The 18,104-nt window shown below is 42.3% G+C and overlaps 1 protein-coding gene across 2 annotated transcripts; it reads right to left on the bottom strand.

The window, feature by feature from the left end:
• Positions 1–201: 201 nt before the first annotated feature.
• Positions 202–17,634, bottom strand: LOC115594835 (pterin-4-alpha-carbinolamine dehydratase 2). Of its 2 annotated transcripts, XM_030439092.1 has the most exons (4): positions 17,376–17,634; positions 15,938–16,069; positions 3,215–3,295; positions 202–429 (listed from the first exon to the last, which is right to left on the bottom strand). In XM_030439092.1, exons 1-4 carry the CDS (start codon positions 17,487–17,489, stop codon positions 334–336), a joined length of 423 nt encoding a protein of 140 aa, XP_030294952.1. In that variant the 5' UTR covers positions 17,490–17,634; the 3' UTR covers positions 202–333. The 2 variants fall into 2 exon arrangements, with proteins under 2 accessions (XP_030294952.1, XP_030294953.1); XM_030439093.1 differs by lacking the exons at positions 15,938–16,069; positions 17,376–17,634 and adding an exon at positions 13,315–13,442.
• Between the last annotated feature and the right edge of the window lie 470 nt (positions 17,635–18,104).

The raw sequence follows: 18,104 nt of genomic DNA, 5'->3' as shown, positions 1-18,104 counted from the left end.
AGTATCTTTTGGATCGCTGGCAAGTACCGGACAGAGCCCTGCACAGCAATTACACCCTGTTCTAAATCCATGTGTGAAAACAAACACTGCTGAAAATCTAGAAAACCCACACAGTGACACACACGATGAAATCAAATCTGCCTGAATCAGTCAGAGAGACAATCCTAAATCTAAACCACAGAGCAAGTTCACTGCAAAGCCTTTCAAGTTTATTCTAACTTTTATTGATGCAGAAAGTTTGTACAAAACACGCTTCAAACCAAATAAAAACAAATCTTCCGCAGATTTTGTTCGAGATGGATGGATCAGCAGGAGATAGTGAAGACAAAAACATTACATTGAAACTGCGATTTTGTCGATAAACTTTGCCATTTTGATGTCCCGCTTTGACAGTCCTCCACAGTCATGTGTAGTCAGTGTAATCTGGACCTGTGGGGACACAAACACACTGTTGGCATTCACAAAGCTATAGCAGGTCAAGCAAAGGAAGGTTAATGTCATCAAGTTAAACACCTGTGCTTGGTATCTATTTAGAGAATTTCAGCAAAGAAGGAAATCTGTTCAAAAAGACCAATAGTTTTATAATTCTTTCATTAATCAGTCTTGGAAGGTTTAATGCATTTGAATCAATAGAGGAGACGTGGATTTTGTTGAAATCAGCCTGTCCTCACAAGAAAACGGATGTTTGGGTTTTCAAGCGGCTTATTATGACCCTATATTTTGGTTCATTGCTAGGTGCCGACCTCTGGTGGCGGAAGTAAATATGACGGAAACAAAAGAGGAAGTCAGGTGATGCAGCATAAAGAGCGGCGGAGGTTGGATGATTTAGATAAAACCCAGACTCTCACTCATCAGAGCGCTGTTCATGCCATGCACTATCAAGGCGTGAGCTGGCCAAGGAATATTTTAAGTCCATGCACATAATCACAGGTGTTGCTAATGTGACAGAAGCAGTTTATGGCTGTCAGATAAGAATGTGGATTGTGTTCGGCTGGAACTTTGTGTAAAAAACTTTGGAAGCATGGGCACTTGTAAGAAATTAAACTTAAATCAAATTATGATGTAAAGTATTGGTAATGGGTCAGTGTCCTCTTTTCAAGTGCACGTCGAGACAACTCAGCCCAAACTCAAACCAGCAGCAGCTAAAGTACAGGACTTTATCACTACACATTTTAAATCAACATAACATTAGCTAACATTCATATTTGAACTCAAACCACGATCTCTTTAAAACTAACTAAACTGCAACCATTTCACAACGTTAGCCATGTGATGATGAAAATCTGGTACACCTGTCACTGGTGCTCGCCAAAGACCATATATATGTTGTTTTGGGTATCACCGTCAATTGACCCAATTAGTCCTTTAGGCACGAGTTTCTGTTTGTTTTTATATGCTTTCTTGTTCGTTTCTCGACAGGACTCTAGGCCACCACTGACATCACTTGTAGCTGCTGACGACAGCTGCTGTTCTCTGGAGAGACGCAGACTTTTCAATGCTACTTTTCAAGACCGCAGGAGTTCAGAATTTGTTCGTCACGACACAGTTTTTCATTAGAGTATTCCTTTAAATGTCACAACTCCTGTGGAAGCAGAAGCTGACGTTACTGTATGTTGGTAATTGTATGTTTTTGTTGTTTTTAACTGGTGGGGAGTTCGGTGTTGTAGATATTTCTTGACAACAGTTTATCCATCAACCGAGTACTTCTATGTAGCTTCTCCAGTTGCCAGATTCAGACGACAGGCGCAGGTTTTGGTTTGGTCTCTGTGTGACATTACTGTGAAGCTGCACACAGGCACTGTGCCCAGCTAGTGTTGGCAGAAACTAGTTCCAGCACACAGCTCCCCCTAAAACCACAAATTGTTGTTTAGTGAGCGTTAGAGGTGTTGGTTGGCATTTTTTAAAATTTTTTTATAAAGAACTTTGGATAGAAAACAAGCTACCGTTCTCTCATCTTTCCTGTTTATGTTTGATAGCGGACTCCTGCGCTGTGCTTTAACGCGCAGACATGAGACTGATAACGATCTTCTTGCCTCTATTTTGGAAAGATATCAGACTCTAAATGGGGCATACTGCCAAGAAAGTTCAAACGGAAGTACTGCAAGTCAGGAGCAAAAATAGAAAATTCAATAATTGATGATCAAATACGAAAAATAAATAATATAAAACACAAAATAATATATATAATTGACCATTATTTAAACAAAAGTAATATACTGTTTTGTGCAGGAATGTGCAAAGTATTCATGAGGGAATGTGCATTAAATTCAAAGTACGCAGTGTATTTTATATGAAAAGCAAGACAGTAATCCAAACAAGATGCGTGATGTAAAAAGATGTCCTGTTCTATGGCAGGAACTGTGATAAATTCAGTGGAGCGGTTTTTTTTTTTTTTTGGCTCCACCCACTGAGGTTTGCCTCGACCAATGAGATTACTCCTTGGAGAGCAGCTCTGGCTCAGAACCACATGTTTGTAAACTCGCATCTTAATACTGAGAGCCCAGAAAAAAGGAGCAGAACATGAGCGAATATTAAGAGGATATTAGCAGTAGCTCAGTATACATCATCTATTTTGTGGAATCTGAGGGGGGATTTATGTGTCAGTGCCTGGTGGAAAGTGCTGTGGGGGCCCAGAGACCTGTAGCACCGTTCTACAGCCACTTTAATAAAGAGTGGATTAGGAGCAGCATTCCTGTCAGAGCGGCCCGGTCCACCACACAGTAACTCAGTGGCTACAGCCCTAATGCTGAGAGATTTTCAGGGACTGGGTTTGTCATATCAACCACCACTTTCTTTCTGAAGCAGGGAAAAGAGAGAGTGCGTGTGAGTGTTGAGGCGGTGGAAGCTTCGTGGAGGCGAGGTGGAGATATTTGCAGGGCTTTTCACAAGAAAAACGATGGGATTATAGTGAGAAGCTACCGTGTTTTTTTTTTTGTAGTTCTGACTAACGGAGTATGTTTCAGACTTTGAGTGGACCAGCGAGGATTGTTTGACATGGGAAAAATCTGACTTTATCCGGGGCTGATTGATCTCGGTGTGCCTGTAATTTGTTATAAACCAACCGTGGCACTGTCAATATGGCATGATGACGCCATTTGATTCTACAAGCCCGGATTTCTGTAATGGACACTAAACAAATTCACCACTGTAAGTGACTCCTCAACCACCTTTTTTAAAATTGTAATTTGGGCCATAACGTACGGAAAGGTCTTACCTTATTATAAACGTTGAACCACTCTGGGTGATGGTTCATCTTCTCTGCCTGCAGAGCCACCCGGGACATGAAGCCAAATGCCTGGTGAAGAGGAAACATCCAGCCGTCAATCAAAAACAATTCAGTTAATTTCCCCTCTTACAAATCTGAAACGTTTTTTTTTTTTTTTCATGCAATTCCTCGTGTGACTTTTAGTCCAGTCTACCCTGACTGATGTAAAAATATTATGAAAATTTTTTTAGTACGATGTGAAAAAAGGGTTAAACAGCAGCACAAACAACCGCCGTGAAAAAAAAAGAAATCACTGTTCAGTTGAATCACCATTTCAATAAAAGAGTTTCAACAAAAGCAGAACATTATGACCCTCATCAAGGTGAGGTTTATTATAGGGCTGTTGTTTAAGGTGGTAAGTATGGACCCCCTTAAAACTCATGAGTTTAACAGATTATTTCCTCAGTTTTTCCCGTGATAACGAGTCAAATCCACTTGTGTTCTCAAGAGCACAAGTTATTTATGTTGATGGAATAAAAAGTGTTGTTTTCACAAGATGTCAAGATCATTTTCCCCGATATCTCGAGAAAATGTACTTTTTTTGAGTCATTATCAGGCAGTGACACGCCATGGCTGCCACGAGGCGTTTATGCGATGGCTCCATTTCTGAAAATGTTCAAGGCCCCAAAAAGTTTCATGCTCGGATTATCCGGACTAATAACAAATATTCGAACGGAAAAGTGATCCAGTTGTCTTCGCCATCATGCATCTAGGATTTAGATCCCTGATAAGGCGGCACCGCTCCGCCTTGCTTCTTACAAGGTACATTTTGACTTTATTCAACATTTATATTTATAAGAATATTCAATATTTGTTGTCTGTTACCACTTTAAGTTCACAATCATAGACCACCAAGAAAATGAGAACACACTAAAGCTGAGAAAGAATTTTGGATTTCCTAATAGCTGCATCTGAGAATGAAAAGGTAATACGTGACATAGAGTAAAAGGAGCGCTGCTGCCGTCGGAGGCACAGAGAGGCACAACACTGCTTCTCTGTGCCTGTGGAAAACACTCATGAAGGCATGTATGTGCATACTTCCACACCCACGTCAGCAGCGGACAGCATGCAGACACACACACACTCTCAGAAACATACACACTCTTCATATTTCGAGTTTGGCATGTGGCTCTCTCCAATCACAGGCCATCCAGGGAGTGATTACGGTTATTCTAATTATCTACAAAGAGGAGAGTGAAATCCCTCGTCATGCCCACACTGCAGAGAGGGGGGGGGGGGGGAATCAGGTAGGCCTATTTCAGAGCAATTTCCCACTGCAATCTCAATTAAGCCCCTAAATACTTCCTCCCTGCCTAATTAAATCAACTGAACGCCATTGTTTACAGCCGTGGCTGCGGCCCCGTCCACCACCTGACATGACGAAACAGAATTACTCTCACGGAAGAAATGGCATTGAGCTGTTTTAGTGCGTTGTAACCAATTTCTGAGACGTCCTGTCCGCTTGGCCCGCGCGGCGCGACACGTGTAACACGATCGGCAGCTTGATCAAATTGGTTATCAAGGAAACCGCCTCCTGATCAATTTAAGTAATTGGCATATTCCTGCAACTTGACCCCACTGGCACCAATTTGGAGAGTGAGGCGGTCTGCTTTTTCTCAGTTCTCATTGGCTCTAATGGAGATGGTTAAGCAGCCTGTCATGTCAGGTGTTGTCCAAACATGTCTCCCCTCTCTCCCTCTCTCTCCCTCTCCCTCTCCCTCACTCCCTCTCTCCCTCTCCCTCCCTCTCCCTCCCTCTCAGGGCCGAGCTCCGGCTAATCTGCAGCTGAGGAACATTGAGTGACAGGTAAAAGGATTCTGTGTGAACACTTAAGGGTTCCTGCACATTGTCCCGTTTCACAACACCGCGTTCTTTCAAACACTCCTCTTTCCAGCCTGGACTCTGTTATGGAACAAAAACTCATCTCTTTGCATTTCAAGACCCTCCCGGTTTGCCAAACTCGTGTGAAGCCGGTTCATTTTTTTACGCTCACTAATCATTTTGTTTTCAATTTTTGCAAACATCATTGGTACCAGACGCGCGATGGATAGATGCTAATGATGCTTGTTCAACTTTTTTTTTTATTTCTTATTTTTTTAAGTACAGTATTATTGAAAAGTGACGTTAGTGTTTGTGTCAATCGCACGCCAACATAATGGAACAATGAAGATGAATTTGATCACTGTCGGAATTTCCATCGTCATCGCACTCTGCATCACAGATCACTCAGACAAACAGCTCACCAAAAAATGAAAGCGCAGTCTTTATCTGCATTAAACATTCCTGGAGCGTCACAGCAAAACAGCGTTGCGTTGCAAAATCTTAACTGTAGCTGCGAAAAAAAGCGTTTCGACGTCCCGTATGAAGCGGGTGCACAAGCTTGACTGTGCATTAAGGGTGTCGATACTCTCGTCTCTGGGGAATTTCAGGGCTTCTGGAGACTTGGATTACACTGGATGAGTTGTATTTTTTGTTTTTGGTCACGTTAAAATGAGTCCCCATCCACTTCAGCAGTTCAGGAGAACGCTGCAACGCTGTTTTGCTGTGAGGCTCCGGAAATGTTTTGGGTTTGGGTGAAATCTTCCTTTAAGTCCAGAGCCAGACCAATATTATTCGCCAATTTTGACTTTTTTACAGACATGTGTGCATTAGTGTATATGCTGGCTGATAAATAATCACAGCTGTAAACTGCAGTACAAAAAGATTAAATCTAATTTACAAACACTTCCACCAAGTTTATTTTTCAACTGTAAAATATCCTGTTCGGCGCGTTCCTCGGTTGCAATTTAATGCCCAAATTGGAGGCATCTTCATCAAAATTGTTTAGTTATGTTATAAAATGACTATCAGACGTCATGATCGGAGTTATTTTTATCGGAAAAATACCAGTATCAGCCTCAAGAATCCAGGATCAGTGGAGCTCTACTTAATGCCAGTTTAATTCCTCGGCTGCATTTGAGGCCTGTGGTCAGCAGTCCAAATTGCTGTCTGCTGATTATAGCCGGGCTTCACGACTGTAAGTAAAATAGGGTTGCATTTTACTGGAAGAGTTTCATATTTGTTCCTCCTGGAGACGAACTGTTTTCAGGCTCTTGGCCTTGATCAGCATGTGTGAATAATGGTTGTACTTCCCCACTTAATACAGGGAGGATCCCTTTTCAACACTACGCCTCTGCCAACTGGGTCACACCACTTTAAAAGCAACATTAACACAATAACACAACTGTAGATGTAGATTCACTGACATTACCAGTCTACAACTGCAAAGATCTGCAGTCGCCTCTTCATGATACGTCCCCACAGATTTCTATATTTGGCAAAAGAAGGAACTTCTAATGTGGAACAACAATCGGTCTCTCTAAACTCAGTTTTAATTCAATTATTTTTTCCGATGCCAGCCCATGGCTGTTTGCTAATGATTCAGAACAAATGCTTTATTTGAAACCAAATAAGTGTGTTTTTGATTTGCATTTCGAGTCACTTGTATTGACAGTGAGCCAGCCTCCAACCAGAGCTTATACTCATTATCCAGACTTCAAAGTGCTGCAGAATACGCGAGAGAAGTGTCACACTTCCTTAAAAATCACAAGTCCCCATTTAGACCTCACTGATGCACAAACGAACCGCAGCGCAAAATGTAATTCGGGGGGGGGAGAGCGGAATGTGAAACAGAGGATGAGAAGTTCAGCCTGTTTGCAACATGAACCCTCAGAAAAGACTCTTCGGGTCCAACGGAAAATGGGGAGACAAAAACACAAGGAAGGCGGTAATCTCCCACCACGAGGCCTGAGAGACGGTGCCCTACATCGACCCCTCTCTCACAGGTGGAGGTCCCTCGGGGGCAGTAAGGAGAGTAGAAGGACACAATCGTGGCGAAGTGGCCCGTCTGTCACCTGTGGGTCAACTCAACGCCAAACAAGAAAATAAAACCGACCCTCGACTCCCAGCTGAGGTCTTATGTCAACAGAGGTCAAGGACTCTCCCTCTCAAAGTGCTTTGTTTACCCCATTTGTATTGTACGGGACACACTTCTTGAGCCAACAGGTCAGCCAGCCTGTCGACTATCCATCCATTCAGCCAGCCAGCCAGCCAGCCAGCCAGCCAGCCAGCTCTCTCCAACTGGCCCAACAAGCTGTAGCTGTCAGCCTCAGATAATTTGACATGACATTATGCAGGCCCCATCTCAAATAATCAGAAACACCCGACGGCAGACCCCTTGCTATGCCCCTTTCCCCACGTTCCCCGCTTTTTGAGGAGCCGATTGGGTGCTATTACTGCATGATTGTCACACAACACTGCATGAGACAATTTGACGTCGGTGCAGAGTGGTGTTCTCTCTCTCTCTCATTGCGGCCGTGGGCTGGAATACAGGACTCAGTTTCAAACACATGTGTCTGTTATTTACAGATCGGTTTTCCACCGCCGCGCGGTCCAGGGGCTTAGAAACGCCTGCTCTGTCTTGCCAGGACTAAGTGCATGCAGATTGTGCCTTCTCTTCACCAGCCTCTGACGGACACACACGTGCACGCCGATGCATGTACAAAAGCACGCATGCAAACCTCCTCAGCATGCACACAAGTATGTGCCGACACACACATGAAGACGAGCCGCTCTCCTCCATTACACACCACCACGACTACCCAATGATTACCCTGCGAGCCCCATCATCACCCGCGTCAGCGTCAGCCCCCTGGAAAACCTTCGCTCCTCCGCACTGAAAGGCAAGAACGCTGTGAATTGCACAGTGGTGGTGGTGGCGATGATGATGATGATGATGATGACCACACCTCTTATGTCTCATTTCTCTCCTTCCACAAACAGCTCTGCACAAGCTTCCAGCTGGCCGGACAAGGCTGCCCGCTAAGTTGACATGTAACTTAAAGCAGAATATTGAATAATTATGAAGCAAAGCTGCCAAGTGCTGGAGTCCTTTCATGTAGCAGAGGGCGCTCCGCTGGGTTTGTGTAACATCGTAATCTTCTCAAGTTAACGTCCTCAAAAGTTGAGAAACGCGGCGAGGAGCTTCAATTTGATACCCTGACAAAAGGTGATACACGCCGTGAACACTCGCTCGGTGACTAATATCCTGTGTAACAAATGTTCACGCAAGTCAGCTCCTATTTATGTGAAGAGTGTCATGTAATGCTCAAGCACGGCGTTGAGGCCAACTTATGCAAACCCCCTCATTAACTGCACGGTTACCAGCCCTGGCTTAAAAAGACATTGGGCTCGTCAAAAGACAGCAGACGTCAGGGCCATCTTAGCTTACCCAACGACTGATAGCCCGATTATCTAACCACCTCCGCTCGGGCGCCACACCTCGCCGCTGCCCTCCAGCCATTTTGACAAGGCGAGATGAATGTGGGACGTCCGCAGTTCCCAGGGAAAGTTCCATTTTGGAGACGGAGGTGGGAACTGAACACCGCTGAGCCCATTAAACGGCCCCTCACTCTCACAGCGTGAGCGCTTGTGCACTGCGGCTATGTGTGTGTAAATAAGGTTTAGATGTGGAACTTTAAACATTTTCATACCATTAAATTACCAGTTTTCTGACTTTGTAGATCAAAATTCATTCCAAGATGCACAGAAAGTTTATTCACCACTAAAACTGTCCACTGATTAAAATCAAACTCATTACATAGATAAGAAATCATAGAATACTCAGGAACCAACACACAAAACATTGGATTAAAAGCTTTACTGGATTAGGACTGACTATTTCCAAAACTGTCTATCCATTAGTTCATTCATTAATAACTCAAATCATAATTCTATGATGACACTAGTAAACCGTGCTAATAACGGTATTTTGAGGGCTGTAACCAGAAATGTTTAAATTATTTCTGCTGATAAATAAATTAACAAAATTGAGAAAGTATTTCTCAATTGAGAAACACGCGTTTGCAGTCATTGCATAGCGAAAACACCACCGAATAGTCAAATTTGTTAATTGTTTGTATGTCAGACGAGGACGGATTTCATGGGAACACAACGAGCCGATACCAAGTGACCAACGTCAGCAAAGCAATTCATCTGTCTAACCTGTGTGCATGCATACTGTAAGAGCGTGTGTGTGTGTGTGTGTGTGTGAAGCAGGAGGTGGGAAGGCTCTGAGAGTTTGGTTTACCCAGGGGCTCAGTTTTAGTTGTAGGACAACTTATTCAACACAAGCAGAGCGAGGCCCGTAACGAGAGGCAGAGGCTTGAGGGAGATTTGGTGGAGAGGGAGCCCCTGACTGAATATAAAAAGGGGGATCAGCCTGTGAGAGCGCAGCGGAGGGAGCGGAGGGAGCCGTCGGCACACAGCGGCAGCTCTCCTCAGTCTCAGAATTGGAACTTAAGTCCAGAAGCTGTGCGGACACTGCAGCTTTTTCCGGTGCTCGTCATGCAGTTATTGTCTGCGGTGAACCGTGTCTTTGGCGTGTTGTTTGACTCAAGGTTGTGTCTTTTTTTCTGTTGTTGTTGCATATTCATTGAACGAATAGGACTGCAAATGTTGTGAATATAAATATACCCATTCGCACTTCATGTTTTTATTTCAGCAAATATTTCTAATGAGCAGGTTCTGAAGCAGCTTTGCCGACCTTTGACTGCATCACAGCATCAGTCTGTGACGTCTGTGTTCATGTTGAGGTTGCACGTGGCCAAATCACACACCTCCCTGTCCATTTATTTTTAGGAAGCCTGAGTCCTGACGCGTCCAAAATAAATATAGTTTCATCTTATACCTGTACGGAAGTCACAGAACAGTTAGGAGGACATTAATGGAGTCATGAACCTTTACTAAGAAGATACCACTTACACAGGATGTAACAAACGATTTTACGACATTTCATGAATGTTAATTCAACTTGGACATGTGAGCAAAACCTGTGTAATACTTGATGTTGAAGTGTACATTGAGAACAGTTTGTCCAGCATTTAAAGGAAAAGTTCACCCATAACTGAAAATTCAGTCTACTTGCCCTCATGTCGATGGAAAGTCAGGTGAGGCGCTGAAGTCCACTAAACATTTCTGAAGCGTCACAGCAAACAGCATGAGAGAATTCCTCTAAACAACTGAAGAAGAGATGTTGAAAAAAAACAGCTCAAAAAACCCCCCAAAAACACATAAAATGGCTCCATACATCTTGTCTGGCGTAATCCAAGTCCAAGCCCCGAGATCCAATACAGACAGTCCAGGAAATTGATTTGCAAAGACCATTTCAAAACCCTTTTTAAAGCCGGAATCTTCACTGTAGCTGCTCAAAGCGCCTGAAGTGGGTGCATCAGCTCAACCATGTGTCAGGGGGATAAACAACGTCTTCTCAAATCAATTTGGGATCTCTGGACTTCCAGAGACTTTGGATTATGCTGGACGAGCTGTATGGAGCCATTTAGTGATTATTTTCAGTTGTTACTGAGAACGCTGCAATGTCGTTTTGTTGTGAAGCTCTCGAAATGTTTTGCGGAATGAATGTTCATTTGAGGGTGACTGTTCCTTTAAAATCTAAAAAGTGAAAAAATAAAATATAAAGTTCAAATATAGTTTGAATACTTTGATTTGAGGAGTTTAACTTGAACGTGAAGCAGGAAATGATGTCAATGTTTTTAGAGTTTTTAGACTCGTTCCCAACTTGTCAAATACTGACGCTCTGGGCTCGTAAATCTGGTCGATCGCCATTCCAAAGTGTCAGCATTAGACCTTTAAACTTTGCTTATTTCTAACTCTCTGGTTGCCGTAGTATAGTGTATGCATTGCGTTACATTAGGGACGAGGTTCCCCTCACTTCACAACACGGTCTTGACTTAATCGACTAGCAGAACTCGTCTCATCTGCTGACTAACTGTTCAGTTAATCGCTCAATTGTTTCATCTTTAAAATGTCAAAATATGTTCTAAAAAATAGCAACTTCCCATTATTCAATGTGATGTCTTCAAATGTCTGAACATCAGCCTAAATCCCAGATGCCTACTATTCAAAACCTGAAAATCTGCCTAAAATGTCATAAAGAACAGCAGCCAATCCTCGTGTTTGGCATTTTACCAAACAGTTCATCAACAATCAGAACTGTTGCCCATCCAGTTTTCTGTCAATCTACCAACTGATCAACGTGCTAATGATTTCGCTTATAACAGTCTTGAAAACTTGCTGAACTCTTCACTGATGGACATCCTCTCTTGCCGTCTTAACCTGTAAGTAAAACCAGTTCAGTGCACTTGGGACTCCAATTCAGTGAGTTCACTTTACAGGAGAGACTCCAGCTATTTTTCCATCCCAACTGCAGCTTTTTGAGTGATTTTTTCCCACCGCTGCAAGACTGAATATCTGTGGGAAAAGACGGAATGCCATCGTTGTCAACTTCACCTAACGTAACACAACAGTTGAGCATGCACAGCTCACCTCTCCCGATACAAACTGCATCTGAAGGCTACCCATTTCACTTGTGTCGCATGACTCTTTCCACTTCGCCCGCCCGAAACGTAAAGCAGATGGTCATCTGTAAACATACATAACGTAAGCTTGATGCGTAAACAATATCAGTGACTGCAACTTTAAAAAAATATATATATATAAATAAAAAGGCACACTCCCGACTGAAATGTACAGTATCAAAGTCGCACACGCACAGATGTTTCCACATGTGATTGCAGGGATTCTCACTGACCAAAGCGACTCCAGAAACGGGATTTCACCTCTCAAACTTGATTAAATATCACCAGACTTGATGAGGGAAGACCACTGCCGCTAACGATCCGCATGTCGCGGATAAATCATGGGCGAAACGGCATCATAACACTTTCCACTCGCTGTAATCAAAGGAAAATGAAGTTTTAAAAAATCCAGCTGTCATCTTCTTTTTTTTTTTTTCTTTGGTTAATTCACAGCTTTGAGCGGCCCTCTGTGTGTACAGCTCCACTTCAACAGACGTATTCATAGACACGCCTCTACCGCCCTCTACAGCCCAAAAGAAGAAGCGTTTCAACTCGCAGATAGAGGGGATTTGTTATTCTCATTATAAACTCTCGGGGATCTGATTTCCTCAAGCCCATCACTCGCAGATAAGTGGCGAGTGGAAATCAGCCAGCATGTCGCTCCTCATCTCCATTCCCCTCCGGTAAAAGCCCTTTAAGAACGGCCATGAAAAACGAGCTAGCATGTAGAGGGTTTGCGAAAACGCATCAAGAGAATTGCAAGAGAGAGAATAAGAGAAGGGACGGCGAGACAGACGGCGAGAGCTGCCAAACATGTCAAATTGGAACAACATGAGCTCATTCCCCAATAACATGGGGCACAGAGTGGGAATGAGAGACAGACAAAAAGACGGGAGAGACGGAGATGAAGGGGAGACGAGGGTGGCGAGAAAAAGAAAAAACAAAAAAAAAAAAACAGAAAGCAGCGCACATCTACCAGAAGGAATGATGGGGTTGTTAGTGGTTTGTGAACCAGATGAAACATTTTAACCAATTTGATTGTTTGTGAAAGAAATCATTCTGATCGAAACCCCAATTGCTGCCAACTGGCCGCCTGGCGTGTGTCAGGGTAATGCAGCCTGACATGTCGGGGTAAGAGGAGAGGCTTTAGAGCCAGGAGGAGCAGATGGGGGAGGTCAGCGCTCGCCGCACCGACTTCAAACGCGGGGAAGTGTAAAAACAGACTATTTTAGAGGCTAAAACAACTAACGACAGGATTAGAGGAAGTCCGCTAAGTGGCCTTGAGATGTTGCAGTTTGCTTCGCCCGCTGCAGAGCTGAAGCAGGGGAGCAAACCGTGCCAAAAGACATTTATATGTAACTTTTGGTGTTTTCTATTACCCTCCAGAAGTAGAGTATTAACTCCAATGAGGGCACAATGGTATTATCTGACTATCATCAGGCTGAATCTGCACCTGTCTGGCACATCAAGCATGTTGAACCAAACACTCCCAGTTGTTTGCAGCGCGTCTTGTGGCAGATGCTCACGAATGTACTCAGGAAGATCCCCTTCACGACGAAAACGTACTGCAAACTCAAATCTGTGGGAACACGAACATGTGCTTGATAAAATAAGCTCATCTCAAAGTTCACTTACTGGCGTTTTTCGGAGCTTTCAGTCGCAGCGCTGCGGTTTTAACAGCACTTGAAGGGGGAAGATGGCGGCACCTGCTCCTGTTCAAACGCTTGTTATCATGTAATCAAATCGTGCACTCGGGTCATAATAAGATTTTATTTGCTAAATAAGGCTGCAGGATAAAGTCCAGAGCTCCAGAAAAAGCTAGTAACTGAATCTTGACTTGAGAATATTTTTAAGTGTTGCTCGTCTTTCACAGGCTTTGGTGAATGTTATGCACGTACAGAACACGGCTGGGAAATGAGGCCTTAAAGTAACCCTGCTGTATTTTTCAAGCTATATCACGACACACAGTTTATATGTCAATATTTGGATATTTTCTAAAAAGCACCTCATAAAAGGCCAAGACTGCGTGACAAAATCAAATCACAACATTTTTGACCAAATACCTCAATATCGATATTGTCACAATTCATAAAGGCTGACTGTTGGTGCCTTCCCAACACTTACATTATATAACGATATAACGACATACAGAAAAAGATGATATATAATCTCATATCACAAAAACAGTATAATATCGATGCACTTCGCATCCCTAGTACAGAATATTGTAAAACTTTTTTTTTATATGTTAAAATCTTCCGACAACTCATCAGGACAGCAATAACCATAAACCAACTAAACATGTCTTCAGTGTTACATCCACATCACTTTTGTCTCTGACTTCAATCATATTTGAGTGTCGTGAGAAGCACTTAAATATGTCATATTATGTTTTAATAATATTGTCTATGGATGAAGAATACAGGTCTTGTGTTAGATCAAACAAATGAGACGAAGCATCGACCTCAGCATCGTGAAGTGTCTCCCACGATGCAGCGGAGATAATGTTTTGCGAAATTAAAGTAAAGAGTTTGTTCCATCATATTTTCGGAGATCGTACTGTGATAATCTCATACCGCTGCAGCAACTGAATAAAGGGCCAAACTGTTACTTTAGAATAAAGTAACTAAAGATGCTTGTTTAGACTCAAAGCCTGTCTTAGTTATTCTCAGATAAAATGTTTCCTGATATAAGTCATTACTTTGGTAGTTTAGACTGCGTTTTATTTGAACCAAGTGGTGGTTGCAGCTTGCACTGAGACAGCGTTAAACACTGATGCGCTGAGAACATTAGCCTGAAATGAAAAACAGGGATGACCTCACGTCTTGGTCTGGGACGGGAGGCATTTCTGCAGAATTAAATAAATACTGGGATTACTTTGTGTTGAAATAATGAAAACACAGTTCAAACAGAATTATGCCAATCAGACTACTCTGGTCTAAAAGAATAAATGTGTCATAAAGAAAGCTTCCATATTGTATTTCACCCTTTTGTTTGTCACGTTATTATGTTTTTGCTCTTATATATTTTGTTTGGGAACATGCGCACGGCCGTAATTTTTGTTTCAACAACAGGAATTGACATTTAGTTTTTTGGAAAAATATGTTGATATTCCTAAAAGAAAGGGACAAAGAAATATGATTTTGGTATGCCTACACCAGTATTGAAAGAGAAAGGCCCTGGACGTGATAAACCTTCCCATTTGGTCTTTCAAGTGATTTAAGCAGGCACTAATCGACTGTTATTTTTCATAGTAACATAAAGATTAGCATACAGTAACACGACTTTATTACTGTGATTAATATCCCCAGCGCGCTCTGTCTCAGTCGGAGCCCCACTGATCAGTGAAACAACAAGCAGGAATAATACCTTCTGTCATAACAACCTTTTCAATAGTCGTCGGTGCTTTTTCTCTGCAGGTAGGAACAAAGAAAAATACATGAGCCAAACGAAACCAGTGAAAGCAGAGAGGAACCTGCTCCACCTGCAACCAATCAGCGTATAAACACAGATGAATTTGTGTGTTTCCGATGGTTAGCGAAAATGGCCGCGCGTCTGGCGGCCCGAGTCCTGATCCCCATCAAACAAGCCTCCAGCCAGCTCACAACAGCCCCCCGAAGACCACAGCAGAAGTCTGAGGCCGACAGAATTCAGCAAAAACTACACAAAAAATGAGTTTGGGGGTTAAAAAAAAAAAAAAGGAGAAAGGCAGAAGCAGATGTGAGCTGCCTGAGTGTGTGTGTGTGTGTGTGTGCGGCAGTGGGAGGCAGATTTGTTCCAATTTTGTGATTATTGATGACTTTTAATCTTAAAAATTCAAATAAACAAATTATTTGAGCTACTCATATCCAACTCTTGGTTAGAGTTATTTAATAACGGTGGTAACATCAGGTGTGTAGTGCTGTCCATGTGACAAAATTATACTAATTCAATATGGAAACTAAATCTGTGCATGGCTGCTTGAAATCAGCACTTCAGCACAACTTTCTTTTTGATATAATGAGCTGCCATAGACTTTGTTGGAGACAAGAAATCAGATACACTGAACTGTACATGATTATAGAGTATGTGCCTGACTATTGACTTAACTGCCCGCCTTGTCTAGATGTAGTCTTTGCCTTAAAATGACGTCTGAATCCTAAACCGAACCAAAGGAAGTGACCTCCTTTTACGAAAATGTCCTTAAAAAGGTCTAACATGCAAGAAGTACATCAACATAAATACACACACACACTAACACACACACACACACACACACCTGATTAAAGTTTTTAAAGTGAAGCTCTTTGAAGATGGCATTGCGGTCTTCCACCTCCACCCAGCCTGTGGCCCTGAGCTCCATCACCAGCTGATCGCGGTCTGCAGGGGAGAGCCAGTGGGAGTCTGAGGACTGGAGACAAAAACAAATGAACCCAGAGTGTATTATTTTGTCATTACTTTGTTGTTCTTCTGTTTTTATTCGCTTCCCGAAAACACTGAATTCATGACTTTCCATCAAACCTCCATCTAATTCTACGACATATGTTCTACGTTGAATTATACCTAAAAGTAATCCATATGTAACGCATTACTTTTATGGATATTAACTTAAAAAGTTGCACTAACTTAATTAAAGCAGATCAAATTGTTTAATTTTAATCACATCGATGACAAATTACATACTTTATGTAAGTAATTCTTACTTGTCAACATCACATCCCCGAAACTGGCATTTAAACTGATATATCTCACTATTATGAGTTGTTCTTGGTTCATATTTTTAGAATTCTTCTAATTTAAGGTCACTGTAATCCAAACGTGTTGATTCAGTCTTGACTGCACCTGTAAAACCACAGCTTTAAGGTCAAGTTCGAGATTTCCTCCATAAATGTCACATTTATTTTAAGTTACCTGAGTGCTATTAGTGCTGCAGCCACAAGGGGGCAGCCTAGCACCAATAATGAGTACCGATGCTTTACCAAACAAGGCAAACGCACATATTTAATGTATCCTCATATTACTGTAATAGTCATATTAAACTTTGTATACTGAGCTGAAATCCCCCACATGTAAACTGGGGGTGAAAAAAAACTAACCAAACTCCGTTAACAATTCTTACTCTGTTAAATATTGGCTTAATTATTTGCAAACACACCCTCACAATAGTGTGAATGTAACACCTGTTTGACCTGTCACAGCCTTCTCTTCCATTCGGCTCCTTAAAAATTAACACATCAGAATTTACTGTCGAAATATTCATTTTTTTCTGACAAATGCTTGCAGAACTTTACTCCCAACTGACGACATATTGCATACGGTAACGTTAGCTTGGCGAACGTTGACGTTGAAAGAGCCCGGCTGAGCTCGAAGTAGAAACTTATCGCCTGGTGAGTTATATCAATCAGACTATTACCGCCGAATTGAAGATAAGATACAAACCAATTCCAAAAGTGCAAAGAAATCTGCTCAATACGTGTGTCAGTTTCCAGATATGGATGTAGACCTTAAATTCCGAGTGTTTCGAATAGAGTTTGGCGTGCAAAATTCCATGCGACAAAGACTCGTGTTCCACTTTCTGTTTCAGAGCCTGCAGCTTCCAACAGGTCCTCCTTGTCCCGTGGGATTACACTCACACTCATACATATCTCTACTCTCGTATCTAACTCGTAGATAAGATGCTTATACATGCTAATGCTAACTGTCACCGCAGCACTCACCATTTTACACGAGTTGTTCCTGGAGAGCTGAAGCAGCCGCAGACTGCTGAGCCCCAACAGTCGGCTGCAGGGCCAAGAGCTGCTGCTCCTCAGGGTAAACATTAACCCAGACATGACCGACTCTTTGTCAGCTGTCCTCCTGCTGCACTGCCACCTCCTCTGCTCTCTCCTGTCCTCTCACACTTTACCATAGCTGTTCTGCTTGCTGCCTGATTAAAATCCCTTATTTTTTAATGGGAGTCCGGTTATACAGAGTGACTGCCCAGTAGTATTCCATGCAGTTGTATGAAGGTCTATGACAAAATGGTTGAGAAATTATAATTACAATTCTAGTGGCATATTAATGAGTATATTCTTACGCAAGACAAACTTTAAAGGCGTATTATGTAGTTTTGGAGAAGAAATTCAAACTCAGAATTTTGATATTTACAATGTTAAAGGGGTAATTATACAAACTCAGATGTCCATAACTGAATAAACAAGCTGTTCTCAGAGGAGAATAAGGACCAGAACACTGTTTCAAGCTGGAAAGGTGGCAGGGTCAGCCACATAAACACAAGGTAAAAAAGTGTGAAATTGTGTTGTTTCTCTATTCAGTTTATGAAGTCATGAAGATGGAGTTGCTTTAGTTTGTTTTGGCATAAAAACAAATCAGTCAATGAAGAACTTTCTCTTCCGATTTAAAGTTCTTCCCCCAAACTACACAGTGCTCCTTTAATTAGGAGTTTA

The sequence above is a fragment of the Sparus aurata genome, chromosome 13 (assembly GCF_900880675.1).
Source record: "Sparus aurata chromosome 13, fSpaAur1.1, whole genome shotgun sequence".
NCBI lineage: Eukaryota > Metazoa > Chordata > Actinopteri > Spariformes > Sparidae > Sparus > Sparus aurata.
Note: the sequence above shows the minus strand (reverse complement) of the source record. Positions and strands in the feature narration are given on the sequence as shown.